A 25570-nucleotide genomic window follows, 5' to 3' on the forward strand; every position below is an offset into this window, starting at 1 on the left:
GTTTGTCTGTTGCAGTGGAACCAATAGAAAAGACACAAACCTGCAAACCCCGCCCACCTGGCACTCCAGGCAGGGTACATCAAAGGCTAAAAGTATTTGAACGATTTTCAATATGATTTGAACCCAGGTCTTCAGAGGGGAAAGTGATGGGCTGAGCAACAGTCAGCCCTGGCTCCTGCGTTGCAGGGAGAGCAGAGCAGAGCCGACTGTAGGACAGACTCACAGCCACACCACAGCTGGAAAGCCTGTTGCTGCTAACTGCCGCATCAAGATGGTGTCATGGGGATTTTACACGCTTGTGTTTTAACACTTTTCACGCCATCAATTCAGCTATTATGTTGCTTAGTAGCATGGATTCATTGTCTGCAGAGAAGCAGATCAGTGTTAGATCATACATTTTCCTTGATACCAACTGTTTATACATTAAATATATGTAACATATTACATTCATTTTTTACATGACTTTTTTATTTTTACTTTGTGTTTTAGTTACCGCAGTGGGCTAAATCAGGGTCACACAGCGTTTCTTGGTAGTCTTAAACACATCTACTTTGAAACAAAAGTACACACCTCACACACATGGTGATGGGCTTAAGAAAAGAAGACACCTGTACTATGTCAGATATCATTTTGACGTTGCATCCTAATATTACACTTTATATACATCACAGAACACTGAAATATAACAAAACCATTGGACATAGAAACACCAGATTTTCGGCAGGTTAAAAAAACAAAACAATGTTTATTAATTAGGAAATGATGACAAAAATGTATAACATTCCACCCATGAGGCTACTAGAGGGTGATTTGGTCAGTTGACTACAGGAAAGGGGGTATGTACAGATCAGTACTATCATTAGTTGTCATTACTGTAAGTTGTTTGGGACAATGGGATTGGAATGTTTTATTGTCCTGGTGGTTCAGAGAATGTGGTTCTGTCATTGGATTTAGCAAGCATGTTAATGAACACCTCAGTTAGCTCAGGCTTAATTATGTTAATACCTTAATGTGGCTGCCGAGCTCGTTTTTAGTTGGTTCTGTCAACAAGAACCTGCAGGGGGGAGAGATAGGGTCCTATGTCATCCTGCCAATACTCCTCCCCCAATACTCCACCTCTTCCTCCCCCTCTCTTCTCATCCTCTCTTCTCCCCCTTCTCACTCCACTCCCATTTCTCTCTCTAGCCCTTATCTCTCCCCTCCTCTCACTCTCTTTATCCTTCTCTCTCTCTCTCTCTCTCTCTCTCTCTCTCTCTCTCTCTCTCTCTCGCTCTCGCTCTCGCTCTCGCTCTCGCTCTCTCGCTCTCTCTCTCTCTCTCGCTCTCTCTCTCTCTCTCTCTCTCTCTCTCTCTCTCTCTCTCTCTCTCTCTCTCTCTCTCTCTCTCGCTCTCGCTCTCGCTCTCGCTCTCGCTCTCGCTCTCGCTCTCGCTCTCGCTCTCGCTCTCGCTCTCGCTCTCATTCTCTCTCTCGCTCTCATTCTCTCTCTCTCTCTCTCTCATTCTCTCTCTCTCTCTCTCTCATTCTCTCTCTCTCTCTCTCTCATTCTCTCTCTCTCTCTCTCTCTCTCTCTCTCTCTCTCTCTCTCTCTCTCGGTGAGGTGGCAGTAGGCTAGCTGGTTGGTGGGCCCCGTCCCCAGTAGTTCTCCAGTCTCTTTGTGCTCTGGCTTTGCTGGTCTTTGTTGTGACTGCCTGCTTCGGGTTACCTTGTGAAGAGCGCCAGGCGGATCAGATGTCGGCGCAGAGAAAGGGGGCAGCGTTTTCTCACACTCCTCTCTGCCTCTCTCTTCATTTAATTCAACAGGTCTTTTACCTGAGAGCATGAAAACAGTGATGGCATTTTCCAAACACGCACCCTACACACACACACACCCTACACACACACACATTTTAAAGTAGTTTTTGGGGTATCTTTACTTTACTATTTATATTTTTGAATACTTTTACTTCACTACATTCCTTAAGAAAAAATGATACTTTTCACTTCATACATTTTCACTGACACCCAAAAGTACATTTTGGACAGGAAAATGGTCAAACTCACTCACTTCTCAAGAGAACATCCCTGGTCATCCCTATTACCTCTGATCTGGTGGACTCGCTAAACCCACATACTTCATTTGTAAATGGGGGTGGCAGGTAGCCTAGTGGTTAGAGTGTTGGACTAGTAACCGAAAGGTTGCAAGATTGAATCCCTGAACTGACAAGGTAAAAATCTGTTGTTCTGCCCCTGAACAAGGCAGTTAACCCACTGTTCCTAGGCCGCCATTGAAAGTAAGAATTTGTTCTTAACTGACTTGCCTAGTTAAATAAAGGTAAAGAAAATGGCAGTGTGCCTATGGATATCTGTACATTTAAAAAATAAGAAAATGGTGCCGTCTTGTTTGCTTTATATAAGTAATTTGAAATTATTTATACTTTTACTTTTGATACTTAAGTATATTTGAATAATTACATTTACTTTTGATAATTAAGTATATTCTTTCACTCAAGTAGAGTTTTACTGGGTGACTTTTACTTAAGTCATTTTCTATCAAGGTATCTTTACTTTAACTCAAGTATGACAATTGGGTGCCTTTTCCAAAACTGCACACACAGGAGGTTGGTGACACCTTAATTGGGGAGGACAAGCTCGTGGTAACGACTGGAGTGGAATGGGTGAAATGGTATCAAATACATCAAACACATGGTTTCCATGTTGTTGATGCCATTCCATTGACGCCGTCCTCCCCTCAGCAGCCTCCTCTGACACACACACACACACACACACACACACAGAGCCCCCCTCAGCAAACACGTAATAACATCTACCAAACAAAAAAAACTCATTACTCAAGGCTGTTTTAATTTACTGAAGAGTCAAGGAAGTCCCCCTGGTCCCATGACGATGACAGCTGAGGTTCCTGTCCTGTCCGCTTTCATTGTGCCCCACTAGTCCCAGGGTGTGTGCGACTGTGTGTCTGTCCTCTGTCATTGTACTTTGCTCACAGGGAGGAGGACAAGGCAGACAATAGTGTTGGCAGTGATGTTACCGGGGTAAAAGACTACAGTGTCGCTAGCAGCAGTGCATCTGCAGATGTCGTCAGGGATGGAGTCTTACAATACATTGTCACTGATTCACTTACATGACATTGCATTTCATTGTCCCACCCATGTTTACAGTCACTGCGATGTAATATGCCTTGGTACAAACAGCCTTATCTCATGCATTACCTCAAGTATGGGAGTCTGTGAGGACAGGGAGAGAGGGACAGGGGTTGGAGGAGAGGGAGAGGGGAAAGGAGGGAGAGGAGGTGAGAGGGTATTAGGAGAAAGGGGAGTGGAAGGGAAGAGTCGGAGGGGGGTAGGGAGGGGGGGGAAAGGAGAGACAGGGGGAGGAGGGGAGACGGGGAAAGGAGAGACGGGGAGAGAGGGGGAAGAAAAGAGAGGGGAGAAGGGATGGTTAGGAGGCTGCCCTTCCTTGCCCTGGGCAGGGAACAGCCTATATTCTCAGATTCTTCTCCCACTTGTTATTTATGGGGGGAGTCATTTATCTTGAGCCAAATACAGACTACTCTACTCACTAAAAACGGATTCACCGCCCAAACTCAATACATAGGGTTTGCTTTTCTCATCCACTGTACCTAAGATGTGCGCAGTAAAAAGGGCTTAAGAAAACAGTCAGTCCAGGTCTAGGCCATATTCATGTTGTTTTCTTTGCCTCCTCAGTCTTGGATTCTTCTTGGATCTAGTTTCTGTCCGGGATCAACGGCGAGAGGTTTTCCATCCTTACCAGCCAATACCCTTTCATTAAAGTGTAGCAGAAGCAAGAGTTTTTCTCTCTCTCTCTCTCTAGGGGTCAATTTCTCCGACGCAGTCCAGGGCAGTCGTTTTTACAGTGGGATTGCTTTCAAAGGGAAAGTCACCAGTTGGCACTTGGCAGGGAGGGAGGCCATTCTCTTGCAAGGCATTTTTATGCGGGAGTGTCACATAAAAACACTTTAGGACCACCAGGCTGAGGTCTCATCTGCTGTAGTCCTACCAGATGAGGAGGCGGTCCGACAGTCAGGCGGTCGGGGGGTGGTGGTGGAGGGTCTGTGCTGTATTGTTCTCCCATCAATCCACTGGATATGAGCTGCCTCCACCCCTCTCCCATCGCCTCCATTTAGAGAGAGTGACGGTAGACTCGTCGGAAAAAAAGGGTTCCGAAAAGGGCCCTTCGGCTGTCCTCATAGGAGAACCATTTTTGGTTCTAGGCAGAACCCTATTTGGTTTCAGGTAGAACCCTTTTGGGTTCATGTAGAAGCCTCTGTAGAAAGGGTTCTGCATGGAACCCAAAAGCGTTCTACCTGGAACCAAAAAGGGGTCTTCAAAGGGTTCTCCCATCGAGGGACACATCGGGAACTCAACAGATTTGTTCGTTACCGATTTGTTTGACAAAATCTATTTGCAAGCCAGAATAGGGCAATTACTGTAGTTTTAAATGTATAGGTCCATTGTCATTTCTACATACTTTCGATCTGGTTTTAGACGGTCAATTGTGGCCTGGAGTGGTCTTAAAACAATGATTTTTTACTTTGTAAGATCTGGTATGCATCAGCAACGTCTGGGCAGAGATATTGTACCAAACACCTGAGCTAGATGTAAAATTGCGTGACTTAAACCTCTAAATGAATGACAGATTTCTTGAGTGATCTAAGATTTCCAAACTCGGTCCTGCCTCTCTCTCGTTGCACTCCACAAGGAGACTGCCTGTTACGCGAATGCAGTAAGCCAAGGTAAGTTGCTAGCTAGCATTAAACTTATCTTATAAAAAACAATCAATCATAATCACTAGTTAACTACACATGGTTGATGATATTACTAGATATTATCTAGCGTGTCCAGCAGTGCATATAATCTGACTGAGCATACAAGTATCTAAGTATCTGACTGAGCGGTGGTAGGCAGAAGCGGGCGCGTAAACGTTCATTCAAACAGCACTTTCGTGTGTTTTGCCAGCAGCTCTTCATTGTGCGTCAAGCATTGCGCTGTTTATGACTTCAAGCCTATCAACTCCTGAGATGAGGCTGGCGTAACCGAAGTGAAATGGCTAGCTAGTTAGCATGCGCTAATAGCGTTTCAAATGTCACTCGCTCTGAGCCTTCTAGTAGTTGTTCCTCTTGCTCTGCATGGGTAACGCTGCTTCGATGGTGGCTGTTGTCGTTGTGTTGCTGGTTCGAGCCCAGGGAGGAACGAGGAGAGGGATGGAAGCTATACTGTTACACTGGCAATACTAAAGTGCCTATAAGAACATCAAATAGTCAAAGGTTAATGAAATACAAATGGTATAGAGGGAAATAGTCCTATAATTCCTATAATAACTACAACCTAAAACTTCTTAGCTCAGAATATTGAAGACTCATGTTAAAAGGAACCACCAGCTTTCATATGTTCTCATGTTCTGAGCAAGGAACTGAAACGTTCTTACATGAAGCTTTCTTACATAGCACATATTGCACTTTTACTTTCTTCTCCAACACTTTGTTTTTGCATTATTTAAACCAAATTGAACATGTTTCATTATTTACTTGAGGCTAAATTGATTTTATTGATGTATTATATTAAGTTAAAATAAGTGTTCATTCAGTATTGTTGTAATTGTCATTATTACAAATAAATAAAAATCGTCCGATAAATCGGTATCGGCTTTTTTTGGTCCTCCAATAATCGGTATCGGCGTTGAAAAATCATAATCGGTCGACCTCTACTTGGTACTATTGTTTGTACAGATAATGTGGTACCTTCAGGTGTCTGTAAATTGCTCCCAAGGATGAACCAGACTTGTGGATGTCTACAATTTTTTTTCTGAGGTCTTGCCTGATTTATTTTTATTTTCCCATGATGTCAAACAAAGAGACACTGAGTTTGAAGGTAGGCCTTGAAATACATCCACAGGTATAAAATTGATTCAAATGAGTCAATTAGTCTATCAGAAGCTTCTAAAGCCATGACATCATTTTCTGGAATTTTCCAAGATGTTTAAAAGCACAGTCAACTTAGTGTATGTAAACATTTGACCCACTGGAATTGTGTTACAGTGAGATATAAGTGAAATAATCTGTCTGTAAACAATTGTTGGAAACATTACTTGTGTCATGCACAAAGTAGATGTTCTAACCGACTTGTCAAAACTATAGTTTGTTAACAAGTCATTTGTTGAGTGGTTGAAATACAAGTTTTAATGACTCCAACCTAAGTGTATGTAAACTTCCGACTTCAACTGTATATATACTGTATATATGTCTGCTTAGCCAGTACTTAATGAGAGTGTTCAGTAAAACTCCCAGATTTACATGGATTTAGCTCAAACATGGAGCTCTTTCTTGGGCATGTTTGTGTTTGAGAATATACACTGCTCAAAAAAATAAAGGGAACACTAAAATAACACATCATAGATCTGAATGAATGAAATATTCTTATTAAATACTTTTTTCTTTACATAGTTGAATGTGCTGACAACAAAATCACACAAAAATTATCAATGGAAATGAAATTTATCAACCCATGGAGGTCTGGATTTGGAGTCACCCTCAAAATTAAAGTGGAAAACCACACTACAGGCTGATCCAACTTTGATGTAATGTCCTTAAAACAAGTCAAAATGAGGCTCCGTAGTGTGTGTGGCCTCCACGTGCCTGTATGACCTCCCTACAATGCCTGGGCATGCTCCTGATGAGGTGGCGGATGGTCTCCTGAGGGATCTCTTCCCAGACCTGGATTAAAGCATCCGCCAACTCCTGGACAGTCTGTGGTGCAACGTGGCATTGGTGGATGGAGCGAGACATGATGTCCCAGATGTGCTCAATTGGATTCAGGTCTGGGGAACGGGCGGGTCAGTCCATAGCATCAATGCCTTCCTCTTGCAGGAACTGCTGACACACTCCAGCCACATGAGGTCTAGCATTGTCTTGCATTAGGAGGAACCCAGGGCCAACCACACCAGCATATGGTCTCACAAGGGGTCTGAGGATCTCATCTCGGTACCTAATGGCAGTCAGGCTACCTCTGGCGAGCACATGGAGGGCTGTGCGGCCCCCCCAAAAAATGCCACCCCACACCATGACTGACCCACTGCCAAACCGGTCATGCTGGAGGATTTTGCAGGCAGCAGAACGTTCTCCATGGCGTCTCCAGACAGTCACGTCTGTCACGTGCTCAGTGTGAACCTGCTTTCATCTGTGAAGAGCACAAGGCGCCAATGGCAAATTTGCCAATCTTGGTGTTCTCTGGAAAATGCCAAATGTCCTACACGGTGTTGGGCTGTAAGCACAACCCCCACATGTGGACGTCGGGCCCTCATACCACCCTCATGGAGTCTGTTTCTGACCGTTTGAGCAGACACATGCACATTTGAGGCCTGCTGGAGGTCATTTTGCAGGGCTCTGGCAGTGCTCCTCCTGCTCCTCCTTGCACAAAGGCGGAGGTAGCGGTCCTGCTGCTGGGTTGTTGCCCTCCTACGGCCTCCTCCACGTCTCCTGATGTATTGGCCTGTCTCCTGGTAGTGCCTCCATGCCCTGGACACTACGCTGACAGACACAGCAAACCTTCTTGCCACAGCTCGCATTGATGTGCCATCCTGGATGAGCTGCACTACCTGAGCCACTTGTGTGGGTTGTAGACTCCGTCTCATGCTACCACTAGAGAGAAAGCACCGCCAGCATTCAAAAGTGACCAAAACATCAGCCAGGAAGCATAGGAACTGAGAAGTGGTCTGTGGTCCCACCTGCAGAACCACTCCTTTATTGGGGGTGTCTTGCTAAATGCCTATAATTTCCACCTGTTGTCTATTCCATTTGCACAACAGCATGTGAAATGTATTGTCAATCAGTGTTGCTTCCTAAGTGGACAGTTTGATTTCACAGAAGTGTGATTGACTTGGGAGTTACATTGTGTTGTTGAATTGTTCGCTTTATTTTTTTGAGCAGTGTACTACAGAGATGTTGGTGAAATAAACTAATGTCTGATATCTGGACAACAACCAGCAACACAATCAAACCGAGTTTGGGAAACCCTGTTGTAGTGGATAGGGCGCCATTTGGGATGTAGCCTATGAGTAATGGTCTCATTTGGTTCAGTGCAGTATATCTGTCCTTTGTTATCTCTGTAGGTGTTGAATCTGTGGGAAAGTAGCTTGAGAAACGTCCTGTTGGTCCGCCGTGTTTTTCTCAGTCGTTTATTTGGGAGCGTCTGGCTGCTTTAAGGCCCTACGATAGACATCCTGTCCTGCGGGCTGCTCTGGCTCAGACAAGGCTACTAGTCGGGCTGCTTTGCAGGTCCTGAACTGAACTAGAGGATAAGTGGTCATCAGTGAGGCAGACTCAGCAAGAGAACTGGCTGGAGTAATAGGGCACATGAAGTTCCCTGTTGATTATGACGTCCGAGCTGAGTCTCTGTGGTGCTGAGCCGGGACTGTTCATTCTCGCTCTCTCTCACTCACTCACTCACTCACTTACTCACGGTGATAATACAACTGGTATAACTGATTAGGTTGACCATAGACTTTATGAGAATAAATGGCTGTTCCCAGATCTGTTTTGCTAGCCTGCCAACTCCAATGGTCACCAGGCAAGGAGATTAAGGGTTGGATGTGTATATTTGTACAGTTTTTGTGTTGTTACCAGGCTCAGGCCCTGTGTGTGCCTTGTTTGATCAACGGGGAAACATATTGGTCCTGCACACTGGCTATTGTCCTGCAATATGCTATTGGGGGGGAAAACAATAGCTCAAATGTCAAAGGATGGGAAAGGCATTGACTTCACAGAATCAACACAAAGCTGTGTATTCACTCCTTTGTCAGGCCGATCAATCTCAGGTCAAACAAGACAGACCTTTGCTGGGTTTGCTTGTGGGCAGCGTGAGACTACGACGAAAGCACCACACTTTTCTTCCTGCGTCACTGTATTTTTCCTCATTCCAAAACTATCCGGAGAGGTGCTAACTCTGTTGGAATAGTATTCTTTTGCTGTGATACTTTTCTTAGCCTCTTCTTGTAAACACAGGATGTAGAAAGTCAAATGAAGTTAGCTAAATTGGGTTATGTTGCTCCAATTACCCAAATCTAGCTCGAGGCAACCACTCTGTGTCAGTGTGTGTGTGTGTGTGTGTGTTGCAGTCAGGTGGCCTGGAGAAACAGTAGAGACACTCTGGTCTGTCATGCTTTTAAAGCAACGTTAGAAACTTGGTGGTTCGAGCCCTGAATGCTGATTGGCTGAAAGCCGTGGTATATTAGACCGTATCGTACGGGTCTGACAAAAACATACTGTTTTACTGTTCTAATTATATTGGTAACCAGTCTATAAGGCATGTCTGGGGTTTGTGGAATTTGGCTAATATACCATGGCTAAGGGCTGCATCCAGGCACTCCACGTTGCGTCGTGCGTGAGAACAGCCGTTAGCATTGGTATATTGGCAATATACAACACCCACTCGGGCCTTATTGCTTAATATACAGCTGCACACACCCATATACATGTACCTGTATGTACAGTACACACATACACACAGCTGTGTGTGTTCTACTCTGGCTTTAACCATTAGGGGAGAAACAAACCTGGACATAAACCTGAACATCAGGTTGCCCTCCGTGATATGCAACTTTTCAGGGAAGTTAGGAACAAATATACACAGGCAGTTAGGAAAGCTAAGGCTAGTTTTTTCAAACAGAAAGTTCTGGGACACTGTAAAGTCCATGGAGAATAAGAGCACCTCCTCCCAGCTGCCCACTGCTCTGAGGCTAGGAAACACTGTCACCACCGATAAATCCACTATAATTGAGAATTTCAATAAGCATTTCTCTACGGCTGGCCATGCTTTCCACCTGGCTACCCCCACCCCGGTCAACTGCCCGGCACCCTCCACAGCAACCCGCCAAATCCCCCACCATTTCTCCTTTACCCAAATCCAGATAGCTGATGTTCTGAAAGAGCTGCAAAATCTGGACCCCTACAAATCAGCCGGGCTAGACAATCTGGACCATCTCTTTCTAAAATTATCTGCCAAAATTGTTGCAACCCCTTATCTCAGCTCACTGGTCACCATAGCAGCACCCACTCGTAGCACGCACTCCAGCAGGTATATCTTACTGGTCACCCCCAAAGCCAATTCCTCCTTTGGTCATCTTTCCTTCCAGTTCTCTGCTGCCAATGACTGGAACGAACTGCAAAAATATCTGAAGCTGGAGACTCATGTCTCCCTCACTAGCTTTAAGCACCAGCTGTCAGAGCAGCTCACAGATCACTGCACCTGTACATAGATGGGCTGTTTACCTACTTCATCCCCATACAGTATTTATTTATTTATCTTGCTCCTTTGTACCCCAGTATCTGTACTTGCACATTCAGCTTCTGCGCATCTACCAATCCAGTGTTTAATTGCTATATTGTAATTACTTCACCCCCATGGCCTAATAATTGCCTTAACTCCCTTAACTTACCTCATTTGCACTCACTGTATATATACTTTTTGTTTTATTTTGTTCTACTGTATTATTGACTATGTTTAGTTTATTCCATGTGTAACTCTGTGTTGTTGTGTGTCGAATTGCTATGCTTTATCTTGGCCAGGTTGCAGTTGCAAATGAGAACTTGTTCTCAACTAGCCTACCTGGTTAAATAAAGGTGAAATAAAAATAAATAAATAAAAAACATCGAACTGTTTGGTGGGTTTTCATGTTAGAGATCATGGCGCCGCCTTCAGGAACAGGAACAACGAGTAGATAAGTAGCCTAATATCGTCTGTTTTTCTTTGTAAAAAGGTTCATATTTGGATAATAAAAACATATTAATATGACACAATGAACAAACGTTACGTTTAAAGCCCCTTGCTTTAAATATTCTACAATGTTCTTTACCAGAAAGCTGAGATTTTCATGTTGTTATTCAGTGTCACGCCCTGGTCTTAGTATTTTGTGTTTTCTTTATTATTTTGGTCAGGCCAGGGTGTGAGATGGGTTTATTTATGTGGGGTGTTTTGTCTTGGGATTTTCGTACGTATTGGGATTGTGTCTTAGTGGGGTTTTCTAGGAAAGTCTATGGCTGTCTGGAGTGGTTCTCAATCAGAGGCAGGTGTTTATCGTTGTCTCTGATTGGGAACCATATTTAGGCAGCCATATTCTTTGAGTGTTTTGTGGGTGATTGTTCCTGTCTCTGTGTTTGTTGTCACCAGATAGGCTGTATAGGTTTTCACGGTTGTTGTTTTTGTATTGTTTGTTTTTTCTTCTTCATTAAACATGTATCAAGAATACGACGCTGCATTTTGGTCCGACTCTCCTTCACCGCAAGAAAACCGTAACATTCAGGGAACACATTTTGCTCTTTAGGATTTAAACTAATAACTACAATACAGGAAGCTCTCTGTGTCTGTGTCTCTGTCTCTCTGTGTGTGTCTCTCTGTGTCTGTCTCACTCTCTCTCACTCTCTGTCTCACTCTCTCTCACTGTCTGTGTCTCTCTCTGTGTCTCAGTGTCTCTCTCTCTCTCTGTGTCTCTCTCTTGCTCTCTGTTTTTTAGGGCTAGTGCAGAGTAGGCTGTGTGTACTACACAATTCAATTAGGAGAGTAGTGAACCCTGCTCTGTGCCTGTATTGTGCCCGGCGGTTCTTCCTTAATCTGCACGGCTAGTTGAGTCTGAGCGTGAGGAATAGGTTCTGGGCTGACGCTAGCCTGATCCCAGATCTGGAGTTGGCAAGACAGCATAAACAGACCTGGGACTACGCTTGGCTGTGGCAGATCCTGGATCGGATGTGAGGTTGTTTGTTCGATCTTATCGTCGTCGCATGTAGTTTCATTATCGCTGGGTTGTTTGCATTGGAGCCGGACTTATTTCACATGATGAACTGTACTGGGAACTGTGGTAGTGACACCCACTCAGCAAACATTCGTAGTTCCCTCGTCCTTACAGGATTAACAATGAAGAAATAGACTATTTACGTTGACAGAGTGTCTGTCTGGATCCGCCAATGAAGCCCATAAATACTGTTTAGACCACTCAGTCCTACTGTGTCTTTCCCCCCCAAGAAGCTGACAGACGCCGGATACAACGTTACTGTACTGAATTGGCGGTAAACCACAAGTGTCATCAGCTTTATTTGTTACTGTCTGAGATTCTGAAATATCTCAAGTTTGAAAGTATTGTTTGATATCAAACTTTGTGGTCAGTTGTCCCATCCTGTTTCTGACATTTGGAATGAATGAGATGGAGCTCACACGGCGACAGCCCTCCGAGGGGGAGAGAGAGAGAAATAAAGAGAGGGAGAGAGAAATAAAGAGAGGGGGAGAGAGAGAGGAGAAATAAAGACAGAGAGCGAGAGAGGAGAAATAGAGAAGAAAGGGAGAGACTGTGGTAGGTAACATTCTCCCCCCAAGAGAGAAAAGCAGGAAAGGAAAGAGGGAGTGAGAGAATTTAGAGCAAATTTGTACCGTTATTAACAGGACACATTCCTTGTGTAATTCTGGACATCTGGAATGCTCATGGTTTTTTTCGGAGCTGTGTGGGTTTTGGTCCTATCTAGTGGACTACTTTTGACCAGCGCCAATGGGTAGCGCACTAAATAGGGAATAGGGTGCCATTTGGAAGGCAATGTTTTGTCAAAGAAGCCTAATGTAACAGATTCTCACTTATCACTCCACTTCAGTCCTTCAGGTCTGAGAACCCTACAGTAGTTCTTCTCAGAGACTTTTTTTTGTGAGTCAAATAATTGTTCATTTTTAGAGGCTTTCAAGAAAGATTTTTTTCCCCCCTCAGGCAGGCAGCTTTGCATTCTGTTATTTGTCATTTATTTTCAGAAAGTTTAACGAGTACTCTGTAGACTTTCAAAGGATCAGTGATTATAGTTGCGGTTTCTGTCCGTGTGGTTTTAAACAAAGCCGGCAAATGTAGAGTCAAGCTGAGTCGCTATGTGATTTTTCGGCTTCAGATCGTGTGTTTAGGAGCAGCGTCTTTATCGAAGTCTGACTCCCAGCAGACATCGGAGTCAAGAGTCAACAACACCCTCGGCAGTAGCCTGGAAATCCAGTCTGTATGCGGCTCCATTTCACGTTCAGTCAGGATTTCCAGGCTACTCCAGCAATACTGCACAGAAAAGAAGCAATGTGCCACAGTCCTCATCCAGCCTCTCAGACAGCCAGTCCAACATGATTCATGCTGCACACGTGCTGCTGATGGAAAGATCCAATCACCCCACTGCATTGTGGAAAATAAATAAAAATACACTTTATATGTGATATTCCACTGCTGTGAATCATTGTAGCGATAGGAATAGCATAGGAAAGTCCATGGGGGCATGATCCCTCACCACATGCTGTGGTTTATTGGTGGTTTATTGGTACTTTTCATCTTGTACACATTCACAGCTAAAAGCTGAATTGCTTACTACTAATGGTTGAATGGTTCAGAGGATCATGAGGGGTCCGGGTGGGGATCTCTTCACGCTCAGTTAGTGTAGCTCTTTCTCAATGAGCCTTTCTGCAATTCCTCACATCCCATCTCCCAGCCTCCTTCTCAACCACGTTGGAGGTCTCTCACCTCAGACTTTCTTTAAAGGAGGTGGCGAGGAGTAAGGAAAGATGAACGAGGAAAGATGAATTGAGAAAGAGCCTGTGTGTGCTAGGAGGTGAGGGCAGGGGTCAGTTGTAGCTGAGGGTCACAGGTCAAGCTGACAGGCAGTTTGTGGTGTGTGTGTGTGTCTGTGTGTGTATGTATTGGTGCGTGTGCATATGTGTGGTTTGGCTGTGGGGCTCCGTCTACGTGGGATGTAAAATGAGGGGCCCTGAGTCTGAGCAGGACTGTGAAAACAGAGCAAAACCTTCATGGTCTCTTCAAAGAGAAATGCTGAGGCGATCAGTTACACATGACCGGGTGGCGAGGAGAGGAGCTAGCTGTAACTAACAGCCTCGTATTGTTGCACTTCCTGGTGTTGAAGAGATTTCAGAGTTGACCACTGACCTCTGTTTATGGTCTCATGACTCATGGTAGGAAGTCTTTACCCCGAGGCAGAGGCCCATGTCATGGAACGAACACACACACGCGTCTGTGTTATACTGTATGGTGTGTGTTAACGCTCACGACGGTGGAGTAGAGACATAAAATGGGATAGTTGTCAAACAACAAATTAGCGCAATCATGCTAAATGTCTTAATTTGAGCCCCAGCAGTAAAACATTTGGCCGTTGCCTGTGGGCTGTTCTCCTCTCTCATGTTGTGTGGTGTTAAGTGTTTTTATGGCTGGATAAGTGATAGCAATAAGATAGTAAGTAGCAAGTAATAATAGCCATTTCCTTTCTGTTTTAGAGAGAGGCTGTAGCTACTAGCTAGCCGGTGGTTAAAAAGTGCAGTGTAGTCACTCCTGAAAGATTCAGACGCTTATTACCAACCGCAGAGAACGGGTGCTTCCCAAATGGAACCCTATTCCCTATTTAGTGCACTACTTTTGGGGCTCTGTCAAAAGTAGTGCGCTAAATAGGGAAAAGGGTGCCATTTGGGGTGCAGAGGAGGGTTTTGGATGAGCTCATGCAACAGGATGCTACAAGTCAAGACAGGAAGTGAAGTCATAGGCCCCATTAAAAACACCAAATTGGCCTCTAAAAACACAACATACTTGACGCAGGATCATCAGCCCTGAAACTGCTATGAAATGATCAATTATGATGAAATGATTAATGAATGACTCAACAAAGATGCGTGCTCTGATATTTGCACTGGGGTGTGTCTGATGAGATCTTGTCTGTCTTGTGTTTCAGAATTCCATGAACCTTCCTCCCGACAAAGCCAGGCTCCTCAGACAGTATGACAATGACAAGAAATGGGACCTCATCTGCGACCAGGTAAACTCCTTTAAATACCACGACACATGTAGGCTACTGCAAGCAAACAATCCCACAGCTACACCTCTACAAACCCGCAGCACATCTAGTCTGTTCGAACACCAAAAGCTGTGAAGCAGTGTTGATAGATTCGATCGAAAAAAACATTTTGTTGCAGTGTAGGTTTAGTCTTTTCTCCGTAATGGTTGGAACCCTATTATGTTACACTGCTCACTCTGTCCACCCTCTTCCCCCGTGTGTTATATTAGGAACGGTTTCAAGTGAAGAATCCTCCTCACACCTACATCTCCAAGCTCCGGGGCTACTTAGACCCAGGAGTCACACGCAAGAAGTTCCGAAGGCGGGTCCAGGAATCCACTAAAGTTCTGAGGGAACTGGAGATCTCGCTGCGGACCAATCACATAGGGTGACGATCTATTCTCATCCCTCCCCTTTCTTCTCTTATGTCAACCAATGAGACTCAGAGTACTGGAAAGCCCCAATATTACTGTCCCTTCTCACATGACGTTTGCAGGAATTGATGTGTCTTCTACGAATACCACACTGTAACGTTACCCCTGGAGCGGGGCACAGCTACAAGAATAATGGCTACTGTGGAAGTGAAAGGCCGGTGGGAAATCAACTCCGTTATTATTTCCCCCTACAACAACCAATTCCATTATCGCCCCTTTAAGAATGAGCCTATTTTCTCCCCTTTAAGAGAGAAAGATCCTTTCTGTGCTCTTTCTCTTTCGCTTCCTGTCCTAGGGACCAACATCTTGTTTTCCTGATGCCCAGATCATTCCCTATTGTTCTGTCCTGCCACCCTCCCCAGCCTGCTTTACTTCATAGTGGAGTCTTCCTCTTCACAATGCACAGATGGTAGTCATTGTATTGTAACGCTAGGAAAGGAATGGTCCACTCCCCCGTAACATAGCAGTGAGCAGGAAGCTTAGTTGTGTACGCCAGAGGGACAGTAAGCATGGCCTACCAACGATGAACCCTGGGAAAACAAACAAACAAATATGCACACACACATAACATTTGGTCAAACCTCTATTCAGCCCTTCCTTCCTCACTATCATCCTCAAATGTCTCATAGATGTCACACAGATACTTACTGTAACTCTGACGGAAGTGCGTCAGAGATGTCCCCCCCCCCTCGCCCTTTAAATCAAACTCAAATATACTCTCGCATTCAAAACAGTTCTTTGTGATTTTTCATTGTAATTCAGGGCATACCTCCAATAATAACTCCTATAATAGTCTGTGTTCTAGTGTCTTTCCAGAAAGACACACGGGCAGGAAAAGACCGAGGCTATTTTGAGACAGAGGCTTTGGTTTGGTTGGTAAATTCAGTGGAACAGAGCCCTGTTTATTGTGTCCGAATCCTGGCCCTCTCCGACGTGTTATTCCTCAGATTGCCAAGACAATCTGAAATAGCATCTGGTTGGACAGGAAAAGAAGGGGGAGAGAGAGAGAGGGGGGGGGGGGGGGGGGGGGGCTGGTAGACAGGAAACCGATGATCAGGCGCGCCTCCCCCACCTCCCTTCTTCTTCTCCCTCCGCCCCAATCTCACTGCTTCTCACTATTTCCTCTCTTTCTCTGCTCACCTTTCTCTTCCTCACACTGGGGCCTTTCTCCCACCTATCCACTTTACCTTTGACTATCCAGAGTCTTGTGTTACCAAACAGTAACACAAGTATCCTCCCTAACGTGCTTCTACACCTGCATTGCTTGCTGTTTGGGGTTTTAGGCTGGGTTTCTGTACAGCACTTTGAGATATCAGCTGATGTAAGAAGGGCTATATAAATACATTTGATTTGATTTAACCAGCATATTGGGGATATTTTGGAACCTTTACCCCAATTCCACTCCCTTGCATTTTACTAAGGGGGAAGCAGGGGTTTTGGGACTAAGAGGGAAAGGAAGACTGAGGGCTTGGTTGTTCAATCCGTATCGCTGATGTTCAGCGCTATAGCGAGAATGAAATTGAAAGGCAATGTTCCCGCGTTTGCGGAGACCGCATTCACGATAAACGTTCAATAAACGGCTCAATCGGAGATGACCTTTCAACTGAAATCACGCTGTGGCGGATTGAATCGAGCCCCCTGTCAGGGATTCCAACTTGAGTCCAGTCTCCACGCTCTCTCTTAGCCATACCATATGCCTTCCACATTCTTTCTATCATCGCAATGGGAATTCATTTGTTTGGACTTTCTCTCCCCCCCCCCCCCCCCAGAGAACTAGAGTTAAATAGAGAAGAAATCTGAAGACTTGCTCACTCGCGTTTACTTTCCGTTGCTGCCTTGCCAAGTCTTTTCTCTCTCCATCAGGGGTGTAGTGGGGGTGTAGGGGACCCCATTCTGAGCAGACTTTAGTCTACAAGATGTAGACTCAAATATGTTGGCTTTTGCAGCTCTTAGGAATGTGTGTAGCTTGTGTGTTCAGGTTTCAGTCTGCCCCTTTCCTTGTCTCTCTCTCTCTCTCTCCTGCCTTTCTGTACCTCTATTAAGGCTATTATCTTTTTCCATGTATCATAACATAGGGCCAGGAGTTTTTCCAGAGCATGTGAACTCACCAGGAAAAACTATGGAGTTTTTCCCTGTTCAGGTCATGTGGGGAAAAGTCCTGGCCCTACTTAGGGATGATCCATGACTAGCATATAAGGGTGTTAGCCCTTGAATATTCTGCCCTGCTAACCCCTCTCTGTGTCCCATGTCACCCAGGTGGGTCCGGGAGTTCCTCAACGATGAAAACAGAGGTCTGGATATCCTGGTGGAGTACCTCTCATTTGCACAGTGTGCCGTCATGTGAGTACACACACCCTAAGCTTAGCACATCTCTTCAGAAGAGACTAGAGGTAGTTCGCCACCCAACCAGATTGGTACCGGATCCCAGAAGTGTTCATCCCAACAGACAGGAGCTAAGGTCACACTGTCTGTGAAAAGGGGCAATAGCAAACTGGATGGATTCCTTATGGCATTGTGTTCCTTTGAATGTGCCTGAATGTGCTTGTCTGCCTCATATGCCGCGTACTTGGCAGACTGAATGAGTGGTTCGACTTGATTGGGAACCATGTGTCTGTGTGGTTATATCGCCATGCTGGCACATTATGGACTGGGCCTGAATGGGAATGACTGAGCCCGTCAACTCTGTGTTGCACTAAGCTTGACTGTGCAGCCTTTTACTGTGCAGTTCGTCTGTATAACATAACCTTTGACCTTTTACCGAGCTGCATTTCTAACCTAATCTACCTCGACCTCTGTCTGTCCATCATCTATGTCTATCCATCTGTCTACCTGTCTGTCCATCCGTCCGTCGGCCTGTCTGTCTGTCCGTGGCCCAGGTTGAATTTTGAGGGTCTGGATAATGGGGAGGAGGGCTCCCTGGACAAGGCTACTTCCTGGAGTAGGTCTATAGAGGATCTACACCAGAGTGGCGCTCAGCCTTTCTGCAACACGCTGGTCCGCTCGGCGCGCCAGTCTGTGCTCCGGTACGTATCGTCTGCTACCCCGTTGCTGCTGCTGTCGCTGCTGTTACTGTGCCTCGCTCATCTAACCCCCTGGCCTTGACGTATGTTAGCATGTTAGCATGTCAGGTAGCAATCCAAACATATGTTAGCATGTCAGCCAGTTGTTTGCTATGATGATGATGATGATGATGATGATGCCATGATGTAGAGCGGTCTGGGTCTGGAGAGGATAGATGAAGAGACTCCCGACCTCACTGCAGGGGTTTGTGGGTTAAACGATCTGCAGGGACAGGGACAGAGACGGAGACAGAGAGGTGGTTTCTGACCCCTGCACTGTGTGTTTCCTTCCATGTTTGATCGTCTTCCTCGTTCCAGATGTGTTCCACTGTCCTGACCTGTCTAGCTCCAGGTGGGCCTCCTGCCCTGTGATTCTCCATCTAGTGAGCTTTTCACACACAGAGAGAGAAAACACAGAGGGAGAAAACACAGAGAGGGAAAACACAGAGAGGGAAAACACAGAGGGAGAAAACACAGAGGGAGAAAACACAGAGGGAGAAAACACAGAGGGAGAAAACACAGAGGGAGAAAACACAGAGGGAGAAAACACAGAGGGAGAAAACACAGAGGGGGAAAACACAGAGAGGGAAAACACAGAGAGGGAAAACACAGAGAGGGAAAACACAGAGAGTGAGAGAGAACACAGAGAGAGAAAACAGAGAGTGATAGGAATAAGAAAGATATAAATGTACCACGAAACATAAACATAAATCATTTTGAGATTAGAATAGTTTTAGTCAGTGCCTCCTGAGTGGCGCATCACATTTCTAGCTGTGCCACTAGAGATTCTGGGTTAGAGTCCGGGCTCTGACGCAGCCGGCCGCGACCGGGAGACCCATGGGGCGGCACACAATTCGCACAGCGTCGTCCGGATTAGGCTGGTAGGGATATCCTTGTTCCATCGCGCACTAGCGACTCCTGCCAGCGCAGTGCCTGCTGACATGGTCGCCAGGTGTACGGTGTTTCCTCTGACACATTGGTGCAGCTGGCTTCCGGGTTAAGTGGGCATTGCGGCTTGGTTGGGTTGTGTTTCGGAGGACGCAAGGCTCTTGACCTTCGCCTCTCCCGAGTCCGTACTGGAGTTGCAGCGATGAGACAAGACTGTAACCACCAATTGGATACCACAAAATTGGGGAGAAAAAGGGGTATAAAAATGTAAAATAATTAATATATATATTTTTTGTTGTTGTCAACGGACAACCCTATTTACATGTCTGTTGGTTTACTACAGGAAGAAATGCTTGAGAAACTTATGACTCAGTTTTCAAAAAAGACAAAAAGTAAGACGAGCAGAAAACACAGACACACGAAAACATGAAACAGAGACCGAGAGATAAGAGGATGTGGAGGAGAGACTGTTCTGTAACTAGCAGACCTCAGTCTGGGGACAAACGGATGTCATGCAAGAAACCTACGGCTTCACCTCGTCCCAGAATGCATCATTCTGTAACCACATGGGCCTTCTCTGGTCTCTTTCCCCGCCTGATCTCTCTTTGACACACTTTAAGCTAGGGGCATGGAACACAAACCCTGCAGTCACATGAATGTCAGATACTGTACAACATTTCTTGCTCTCATAAATCAAGATGTCACAAAAAAGCACACAATATGAACACACAATGGCTCTGATGATTTAGATCAGCCAAGTGAAGTGGAATCAAAAGCTGCTAAGGATGAAGTGGACTCAAGTTGTTTTTGTTGTGGTTGTATGTGAACTTTGAATAAAATATGTACAAATGGGAAGAAAAAGTATGTGACCCCTTTCAAATGACCTGGATTTCTGCATCAATTGGTCATAAAATTGTATCTGATCTTCATCTAAGTCACAACAATAGACAAACACAGTTTGCTTAAACTAATAACAGACAAACAATTATAATTTTTCATGTCTTTATTGAACATACTGTGTAAACATTCACAGGGCAGGTTGGAAAAATTATGTGAACCCTTGGATTTAATAACAGGTTGACCCTCCTTTGGCAGCAATAACTTCACAACGGTGAGGAGGAATTTTGGACCATTCCTCTTTACAAAACTGTTTCAGTTCCACAATATTCTTGGGATGTCTGGTGTGAACCGCTCTCGAGGTCATGCGACAGCATCTCAAATCGGGTTGAGGTCAGGCCTGACTGGGCCACTCCTGAAGGCATTCGGTTGTTGATTTACTTCTGTCTTTTGGGTTGTTGTCCTGTTGCATCACCTAACTTCTGTTGAGCTTCAATTGGCGGACATATAGCCTTACATTCTCCTGCAAAATGTCTTGATAAACTTGGGAATTCATTTTTCCGATGATAGCAAGCTGTCCAGGCCCTGAGGCAGAAAAGCAGCTCCAAACCATGATGTTCCCACCACCATACTTTACAGTTTCGATGAGGTTTTGATGTTGGTGTTCTGTGCCTTTCTCCACACATAGTGTTGTGTGTTCCTTCCAAACAACTCAACTTTAGTTTCATTTGTCCACAGAATATTTTGCCAGTAGCGCTGTGGAACATCCAGGTGCTCTTTTGCAAACTTCAGACGTGCAGCAATGTTTTTTTTGGACAGCAGTGGCTTCTTCCATGGTGTCCTCTCATGAACACCATTCTTGTTTAGTGTTTAACATATCGTAGACTTGTCAACAGAGAGGTTAGCATCTTCCAGAGATTTCTGTAAGTCTTTAGCTGACACTCTAGGATTCTTCTTAACCTCATTGAGCATTCTGCGCTGTGCTCCTTCAGTCATCTTTGCAGGACGGCCACTACGAGGGAGAGTAGCAACAGTGCTGACATTTCTCCATTTATAGACAATCTTACCATGGACTGACTTTTAGAGATACTTTTGTAACCCTTTCCAGCTTTATGCAAGGCAATAATTCTTAATCTTAGGTCTTCTGAGATCTCTTTTGTTCGAGGCATGGTTCACATCAGGCAATGCTTCTTGTGATTAGCAAACTCACATTTTGTGAGTGTTTTTTTAATGGGGCAAGGCAGCTCTAACCAAAATCTCCAAACTAAATCTCATTGATTCGACTCCAGGTTAGTTGACTCCTGACTCCAACTAGCTTTTGGAGAAGTCATTAGCCTAGGGGTTCGCATACTTCTCCCAACCTACTGTGAATATATCATTTAAACATTCAATATAAACAAGAAAAATACAATCATTTGTGTGTTATTACTTTAAGCAGACTGTGTTTGTCTATTGCTGTGACTTAGATGAAGATCAGATCTGATTTGTAGGTTAAATTTATGCAGAAATCCAGGTAATTCCAAAGGGTTCACATACTTTTTCTTGCCACTGTAGTTGTTGACCTTTGCCCTCTGTTGCAGCTATGGCACAGCACCTAACAGCAAAACCATCAAGAACTCAAGACTCGTGAGCCAGAAGGACGACGTGCACGTTTGCATCATGTGCTTGCGAGCCATAATGAACTACCAGGTACTGACTGGGGATATCCACTATCAAAGCCACCCCCATGTTACCAATAATACACAGAGCAACCTTAAACACCCATTGTTCTCTCTAGTGGCATTAGGGCAGAAACGGTAAAGCATAAATGCAGACAAATATTTTGTTTTAAAGATGTCAAGAGTCTCTTGCAGATGTTTCCTGTATAAGCCACAGTAAAAGTGAATCTAGGCAGTGTTCTTGAATCTATGCACTGGCAGCATTCAGACTCTTTTGCTTCTCTTTGACCACATCCTGTTCTATCGTTACCTTCTCTCTCCAGTATGGCTTCAACCTGGTAATGTCCCACGCACACGCAGTCAACGAAATTGCCCTAAGTCTGAACAATAAGAACTCAAGGTAAGCTAATCTCAGGCTCTATTTAGAAGCTGTTACTTCACACTTCCAGTAACTCTAGGTTGATTTTGATTTGAGGTGCAACAGTGTGCAGGTATCTATCATCAGTTCAAGTTCAGGCCCTAGCCCTGCCTCCACCACCTCTGCAGCTTGAGAGATTTAAGGGTGGGTCAGGGTGTGGGTCAGACAATAGAGGAACATTTGATCAGCCTGTTCATATGATACGCTCCTCATTCTCTAAGGGGGCTCCCATCGGCTTCTCTCGGATGTTGGGAATGAGAACCATACATCCAGCCTGGTAAAGGCATGGTTTACCGTCTATCCCAAATGGCGCCCTATTCCCTATTTAGTGCACTAATTTTGAGTAGGGCCCCGGTCAAAAGTAGTGCACTACGAAGGGAATAGGGAGCCATGGCGTAGGGACTAGGGTGCCATTTTGGATGAAGGCCTGTTATAGATGCAGTGTGCTAGAGGAATGTTTGGGATTACAGTGTTAAAGCGTGGGAGCTGATCACTTCCTAATGACCTCCTTTCAGTTGAAGCGTTGACAAGCCCCTCGCTCCGGCTCCTCTGTGGGTGTTAAACCTCAAAGTAGAGAATTATGGATTTCAGCTGGGCTATGCATTTATTTAGTGCTTTAGGTTATCTAACGGCTGACTACATTTTGCACCGGTGAAAAGAATACGGCTGATATTTAACGAAGTATATTATCAAATGCCGTTATAACAACGTCATAGTGAGTTGGATTTGAACCACGTACAGGTCGAGCCATGGATTACCAGAGTCGTAATGCGTTGTTATATAGACGTTGTGTCTATGAACATGCATATTCTGTCTTGACAGGACAAAAGCCCTGGTGCTGGAGCTGCTGGCTGCGGTGTGTCTGGTTAGAGGAGGCCATGAGATCATACTCTCTGCATTCGACAACTTCAAAGAGGTGACGTATTACTTTCGTATAACCTCAGTATTCGCCTACTGTAGGCAGAATTCACCGTTTTGCTTTCTTCCAAATACTTGGAACGCTTGAGTGGGCACGATAAAACCAACAGAATAATCCCAAAAGTGCAAGCCCTGCCCATCTGGCTCTTCGGGCAGGCTCAATGAAATGCTCAAAGTATCTGAAAGAAAATGAATACTATTTGAACCCTGGTAGGCCTGTTAGGCAAAGCCCAGAACCATGCTATGTCTGGGGCTATTCATCTCATTAAGCCACCAGATGTGAGGCAACCGTGATAAGGATCAATTTCCCAGTGGGAGTGAGTGGATCACAAAGGTTTGCTTAGCCTCTCAGTTTCTAGCCTGTAGAGTCAGTCGTCTTAACGCCGGAATCAGCCGATTGCTCTGCGCAATCTGCAGAGCACCACAGAACCCCATAGAGCAGTACTCCTATCAGCCACCCAGTCACAGCAATGTGTGAACCAACCAACGACTCTGTGGTGGGATTTCAAAATGCAATCATAGTGACAGCTGAGTGTTTACTGAAACGTTATAGCTAAGATGTTCCGCCACCCGTTTTGGGTTGTCTCTCAAATGGCATCCTATTCCCTATATAGTGCACTACTTTTGAGCAGGGCCGCCTCTGGTCACTATATAGGGAATAGGATGCCATTTGAGACGCAGCTCTGGTTTATAGCCATATTTGTGCAGCAATTAAGTATAAATCACAAAACAACAACTCTAGGCTAAAGAATGCTGATATGGAATGAGGGGTTGGATTTTGTTCTGTATTTAAATCAGATGTTTTTAAGTTGGGAAATCAGTTTGTTTTCTTTGTCTCCAGTGTGTGTGTGTGTGTGTGGGAGTCTGGCGAGATCTCTATCCCTATGCCTTATTTTTACTCTGTTCCCTTCCCAAGAATTCCAATAATTAGGAGGGCTTTTCATTGCAGATGGAGTGTGTTGACCTCTGCTTACACCCATAGCCTTGGCCATGGGTCACGATCAGTGAAGGCTCCTCAGAGGAGGAACCGGAGGACTGTCCTCCTCAGTGAATTTCATAAAAATACAAATATTGAAACATTAAAAAGTTATGTTTTATATAAAACTATACTAAATATATTCACGTCACCATATAAATGATTAAAACACATTGTTTTGCAATGAAGGTCTACAGTAGCCTCAACAGCACTCTGTAGGGTAGCACCATGGTGTAGCCGGAGGACAGCTAGCTTCCGTCCTCCTCTGGGTACACTGAAGTCAATACGAAACCTAGGAGTCTCATGGTTGTCACCCCCTTCCATAGACTTACACAGTAGTTATCACAACTTCCAGAGGACGTCCTCCAACCTATCAGAGCTCTTGCAGCATGAACTGACTTTGTCCACACAATCAAAGGATCAGAGAATGAATGTAGTACTGAAATCATAAGCTACAGCCAGCTAGCACTGCAGTGTATGAAACGTGGTGAGTAGTTTGAGTCAAAGAGAGAGAGAGACAATAATTTAACAGTTGAGCAAATTCATTTCTTTAAAAATTAAGGAGAAGATGGAGAGAGTGAGTGAGAGAGAAATGTATGAGGGGGGCAAATTGATTGGTTGTATTTTTTTAAACTTTCACTTTTTGTTAGTAAATGCAGCTAGCTAGTTTAGCCTACTCAAACACCCAGCTCAAACAGAGGGATGCTATGTTAGCTAGCTGGCTATGGCTATCCAACACTAGAACACTGGAACTCTTCGAAGTCAAGATGTTCTTAATTTATTGTCACCGGGGCCAGCCTCTGTAACTGCTAAACTTCTTTCAGTCTGTACACTGTACTGCATGATTGTAGCGGGTTTACTAACACGTTAGTTCTAGTAGTTTAAGTTGACTATGACGTGACAACAATATAGGCTGTAGCGGTTAGCGGTCATGATATGAAGGTTTGGCTTGGAAAGGTTTTTTTCGCCTGGTCACAGACAGCTGGTTTGTTGTGCACTGAAGTCCACAAGTGAAGGGTAAAGGTGAGAGGAGGAGAGTGCGTAGATAGCGGCGAGAAGGAATTATATATACAACAAGCTAAATGATCATGCTGTTTTTATGTGGCTGCTATGAAAGTGAAATGTTTGCGTGTGATCAGGGGTGTATTCATTCCGCCGGTTCTGTTGACAAACGTCTCTTAAACCGAAGCAAACGGAACGAAACGGAGATAAACATACCTGAATCTGTCGAATAGAAACTCTCGTTTGCAACTGTTGGACTAACGATTACACCCTAGATCAGCTAGATGCAGGCCAGAATGTGCAAGGCGGTATTGAATGTGTCACCGTCTCTCATTTCTCTCAGTGTGCACCTACATTGTAAACTTTCATTCATAGGCTAAGTTGTAGCAACCTCATGATGGGTACAGGGAAAACGTGAGTATCATGTAGTAGCCTAAGCCTATCGCTGTTACATTGAACTGGGTGAATGGAATATGAATGTCATCCAATGCGCTGTAATAGAAATAACACCATGCTCATCTTAAACGGC

At 44.7% G+C, this 25570-nt stretch overlaps 1 protein-coding gene across 5 annotated transcripts in view; it reads left to right on the plus strand.

Annotated features, from left to right (window-relative positions):
- LOC110491982 (formin-like protein 3) overlaps window positions 1–25570 on the plus strand; it is a 53809-nt gene that overhangs the window by 13310 nt on the left and 14929 nt on the right. For 4 of the 5 annotated variants that reach the window (XM_036946895.1, XM_036946894.1, XM_036946897.1 and 1 more), the window contains exons 2-8: window positions 14750–14833; window positions 15082–15239; window positions 17542–17625; window positions 18162–18308; window positions 21650–21758; window positions 22051–22127; window positions 22968–23061. In XM_036946895.1, coding sequence (XP_036802790.1) covers window positions 14750–14833; window positions 15082–15239; window positions 17542–17625; window positions 18162–18308; window positions 21650–21758; window positions 22051–22127; window positions 22968–23061 — 753 coding nt within the window. The remainder of the gene's footprint in view (window positions 1–14749; window positions 14834–15081; window positions 15240–17541; window positions 17626–18161; window positions 18309–21649; window positions 21759–22050; window positions 22128–22967; window positions 23062–25570) is intronic. The other variant, XM_036946898.1, reaches the window with a different exon arrangement.

The sequence above is a fragment of the Oncorhynchus mykiss genome, chromosome 16 (genome assembly GCF_013265735.2).
Source record: "Oncorhynchus mykiss isolate Arlee chromosome 16, USDA_OmykA_1.1, whole genome shotgun sequence".
Taxonomy (NCBI): Eukaryota; Metazoa; Chordata; class Actinopteri; order Salmoniformes; family Salmonidae; genus Oncorhynchus; species Oncorhynchus mykiss.